The 4342-nt window shown below is 43.2% G+C and overlaps 1 protein-coding gene and 1 long non-coding RNA gene across 3 annotated transcripts; one reads left to right on the forward strand and one right to left on the reverse strand.

Moving 5' to 3' along the window:
- Positions 1 to 525: 525 nt before the first annotated feature.
- On the reverse strand, positions 526 to 3154 carry LOC146498846 (uncharacterized). Its single transcript, XR_014870319.1, has 2 exons — positions 2902 to 3154; positions 526 to 2332 (listed from the first exon to the last, which is right to left on the reverse strand). It is a non-coding gene; the product is annotated as an uncharacterized LOC146498846 (long non-coding RNA).
- Positions 768 to 3993, forward strand: dmrt2b (doublesex and mab-3 related transcription factor 2b). 2 transcript variants are annotated; one of them, XM_085138528.1, is made up of 3 exons: positions 768 to 1145; positions 2237 to 2339; positions 3143 to 3993. In XM_085138528.1, the coding sequence occupies exons 1-3, from the start codon at positions 768 to 770 to the stop codon at positions 3991 to 3993; spliced, it is 1332 nt and encodes a 443-aa protein (XP_084994654.1). The 2 variants fall into 2 exon arrangements, with proteins under 2 accessions (XP_084994654.1, XP_084994655.1); XM_085138529.1 differs by having other exon boundaries at positions 768 to 1124.
- Positions 3994 to 4342: the final 349 nt, after the last annotated feature.

Raw genomic sequence — 4342 nt, forward strand, 5'->3', positions numbered from 1 at the left:
TAACCCACCTATATGTTAGAATTTACTGATGAAAGGCGTCGGACATTTATGCTAAAAAACATATTTTCCGGACAAAAACTGAGATCTTGCGCCGAGCGGCAAGATGCTCAAGATGGTCAGGCAAGTTGCCAAAATCTCTCTCCTGAAAGATGAGAACAGCTTGGAAGGTGGGCAGGGCAGGGCAGGTATAGGCGTTTATAGGGAGAGGGAAACGCTTTTGCTGTAGATTGGGCTTCCCCGAAATCTTTGTGGATGAGTCCCGCGCCAGGAGCTCGGCATTGTGGCCCGGTCTCCTATCTGCTTCTTCTTGGAAACGGCGTCAGAGAGCAGCTGAGCAAAGGCTTAACATTTCAAACGTCTGGCGGTAGGCTGTAAAGTTTCCACCCCGAAAACAGTGTCATGCGGCAGTAGTAGTAGGGTTGGTACAGGACTCCTCGGCACATGCCTTGGTGCTGTAGGAATGAGTTTTCTGTAAAGCTTTGCGCACAGCCACTCCAAACCAGGGGCCTTGTTTCTCTCTCTCTCTCTCTCTCTCTTTTTTGTTTGCTCATTTAGGAAGGAGCTGTTCTGTTTCTGTTTACGTGTAATTCTCCTGATGGAATTGTTACATATATATTGGAAGATTTCTATTTAAACACCCTGCTGTTGAAACTGAGCTGCATTGTATTGTGCCTCGAGAATCCTGTTTAACCATTTGCGTAAAGGTTAACTCAGTCAAGCACCAGGAAAGCAGATTCGCAGCGGAATTCCCTCAGCATTAGTCATAGATGTCCGCTCAGCTGGGAGGAGGCCTGCAGCCAGAGACCACAGTAAAACTCGAGGAACTAAAATCTGAAGAACTTTTTGATGTGACAAGGCCTGACGGATGTCCCCGGGACGGAGGAGAAAATAAAGCGGTTCTGTTCCCGGAGGGACAGCAGCAGCAGCCCCAGATGAAACCACGCAAGATGACTCGCAGTCCAAAATGCGCCCGCTGTCGAAACCACGGCGTCGTTTCTTGTCTGAAAGGCCACAAACGCTTTTGCCGCTGGAGGGACTGCCGCTGTGCCTGCTGCCTGCTGGTGGTGGAGCGCCAGCGCGTCATGGCGGCGCAGGTCGCTCTCAGACGGCAGCAGGCTGCGGAGGTGAGACGAGCACAGGGGCAGGTCAGTGAAAGAAGAAAGATAGGGGGCAACCAAAAACAAATAAAACAAACAAACAAAAACGTATCCATGGCATCCTGTAGATGATTATTATGGAGCAAGTACGCACAGTGTATGGTTGATGAAAGGGCAAATCAGTAGGAAAGCTCCCCAAAAGTTGATTCTGATCGTCTGGACTAGAAAAGCTGAGGATGAGCCTGAGGCAGTGAGGGTGACAACACGTTTTAATATCACCTTTGGATAAGCGTCCCTGTATCTGTTTCTATAGAAACACAAAGGGCATATAATACATTTTATTAGAAAAAAACAGTTCACAGTCTGTGTTGTAGAGATAGCACTACTGTTTACTTTTTCAGTCGATACAATAATTATATCTCGAGCAAGGGACAACTTTTTAAAATCTCGATGAACGTGCAGAACTATCTTTTATATTTTAAATACTTACATTGTTTTCATGTAACAGCATTTATATGCTCAAATTTTAAACATTTAAGCCCCGTTTTGTTTCTAATTTGAATGAGTGGTTTGAGCTTTAAAGAGAGAGCGTCAAGTGCTCATTAGGATGACAGAAAAGAAATATAAGAAACCAGCTCAGTGGGTTATATCACAAATAAAAAGAAAAGTGCAGAAATGAAAAGAAGCAAATGAGGTAATATAATGCTAATAATAATAACATCCCTTAGAATAATGAGTGCCTTACTTTGCTAATTTGGAATTTATAGGAAAAATTACATTGATTTTATTACTGCAGACAACATTCTAAATCCTCCTTTAAAAAAAAAAAAAAATCAGTTTAAACATATTATATACATATGGTATAATAATGGATTTTATAAATAGCAGCTATAGATACAACTGGGTACTTGGGTGCTTCTCTCCGCAAAATAGCATACCAATTCCACATAGTTAGCAATCCTAGTAATAGCAGTAATGCTGGAGTTAAAAGGGCAAATTCTCTCTGTCTTTAGTTTTAATCCCAGAGATTTTCCTTGCCTCTTACATCATGTACTATTTTCCTTTAATTACCTTGTGAACGTCTGACTGTAAGATAATTATGTCCAAATGTCTTATTCCTGTTCATATGTTTCTCTCAGGGCAAGAAGGGGGTCAGGTGTGCAGCTCCACTGCGCAGAACGGCATATCAGTGTTACACCAGAGCGGCCGAGTCGAGCATCGTGGCCAAGAGCATCCTGCAGGGTGAAGTTTAATTAGCATCTCCTTTATCGCGTCTTGCTTTATTCCCAGATTTTCATGTTCTGTACATGAATGAATCTTTACGTGTAGACAACTTCTGCTTTTGATTTAATGGTATTTAGGTACATGCAACATCATAAATTAAGCTTTCCATGGAGCATATCATCATTCACCTGCTCCGTGCTGACATGGTAAAGCTTTTGAACCTTCTGTCAAAGCTGGAAGAGAAATAAAATTGTGCAGACGTAGTTTCCCTGTAGGTTTCCTCCAGTAGAAACTCAATTTTAACTCTAACTGGCATTGTGGGAAACAGCTTTTCACCCCCAATAAATGTATATTTATCCCCAAATGGTGACAGTGACCTTCTCAGTGACATTTGCAGCCCCTGTGTAGAAACGTGTAATTGCATTAGCATTTGCAGGTCCTTTTGTAGTCAGTGTACCACGGGTATTCCTTCTTAGTTTGGCTAGACACACTTCATTTATCCAAACAAACCCCCCATCATCGAGACTTCACTATTTCATAACAACAGGCCATTATTGTAATACACTGTGTGCATTATTACCTGCTGGCTTGCAGTCAAGACCTGCTGGAGGCTTTGTCTTCTTTATAGCCCTCTCTGTCTTCCCTGCGCTCTCAGTAAAGCAACAGTGACGCGGCTAACCAACTGCATTATTAAAATAATAAACAACAAAGTGCTCAGACATAAACACAGCAATTAATTGGTCGGAACAATATCATTATCCATAAATTGACTGCATAAACAAATGTGTAATGGCAATATGTGGCTTTGCTCCCACGTTCAGGGATCAAACCTGCTGTGCCTCCAGAGGACGACACCCCCTGCTGGTTGAAGCAGACGCAACGCGACCAAACACACATTACGTGCCCCTCCATCAGCGCCCGGATGAGGAAGAGACGAGCGTTTGCAGACAAAGAGCTGGAAAATGTGATGCTGGAGCATGAACTGAGACAGAGGGAGCTGCAGAATGACCTTTTCCCCCCTTCGGCCCTCCTTCCTATGCTTCACCCTCCACCCTTGCCCATCTCCCCTGGTCTCCACTGCTGCCCACCCAGCAAGGATCCCACAACTGAAGGGCAATCTAGCTATGTGCCCCTGTGCAAATACAAGCCCTTTTATGAGTGTGACTTCCAGCTTTATCAGTTCTTTCCCCTGAAGAGCAGGTACTCCACAGGAAATGACTATAATGACTTCTTGTTATGTCAGAGCTCCCAGCAAAGCAGACAGGAGAAGGAGGTGCAGAATGGATGGAAAGACAGCGAGAAGACAAAACAAGCAGAGGTCATTCCTTCGACATCCATACAAAGACTCCGAAATGATGGCAAATCCATGTCATGTGCTATTCCTGTCAAATCCCCTTCAAAACAAGCAGAAATAATGGACTCAAATGGCTCTTCAACAGTCACACTTGCTATTTCTGCATCAGATCAGGGTGTCCTGGGTAAGCCAGACATCAGCGCACCCAGCAGGACTTTTGATCCCAGACCTTTGACAGCTAAGAGCTGGAGCTCAGACACTCCTGCCGCCCAGGCAGTTCCTCATGCCGACTCTGTTAAGAGCCCTCACGGCAGCTCAATCAGGACTCCGGCTGTGAGGCCATTACCTTTTTCTGTAGAGGCTTTGCTGAGGGCCTGACAGACAACTGCAAGCAGAGTATAGTGCATACTTTATTATGCACAACCCAACCTGAACTGTTTGAATATAATTACAAAAACAGATTTTATGGTACAGGTTTGGAAACGCTATTCTGTAAAGTGCCAAAAGTGAGAGATTTTTTAAAAACTATTTCCATAGAGTAAAATCACAGTGTTTGTGTTTTTTTATTTCCATGAAAAGTTATTTTACTATATTTTATCTATTGAAAAAATTAATGCTAAAAGATATGTATATGTGCTACAATACCATATTTGTATTTCCATTCTGGGCTAATCACATCTTGCACATACTTTGAAAAAGTGTTTTCTTTTTTTATCATCCCATGTCA

Source organism: Neolamprologus multifasciatus, chromosome 17, assembly GCF_963576455.1.
Source record: "Neolamprologus multifasciatus chromosome 17, fNeoMul1.2, whole genome shotgun sequence".
Classification (NCBI taxonomy): Eukaryota; Metazoa; Chordata; class Actinopteri; order Cichliformes; family Cichlidae; genus Neolamprologus; species Neolamprologus multifasciatus.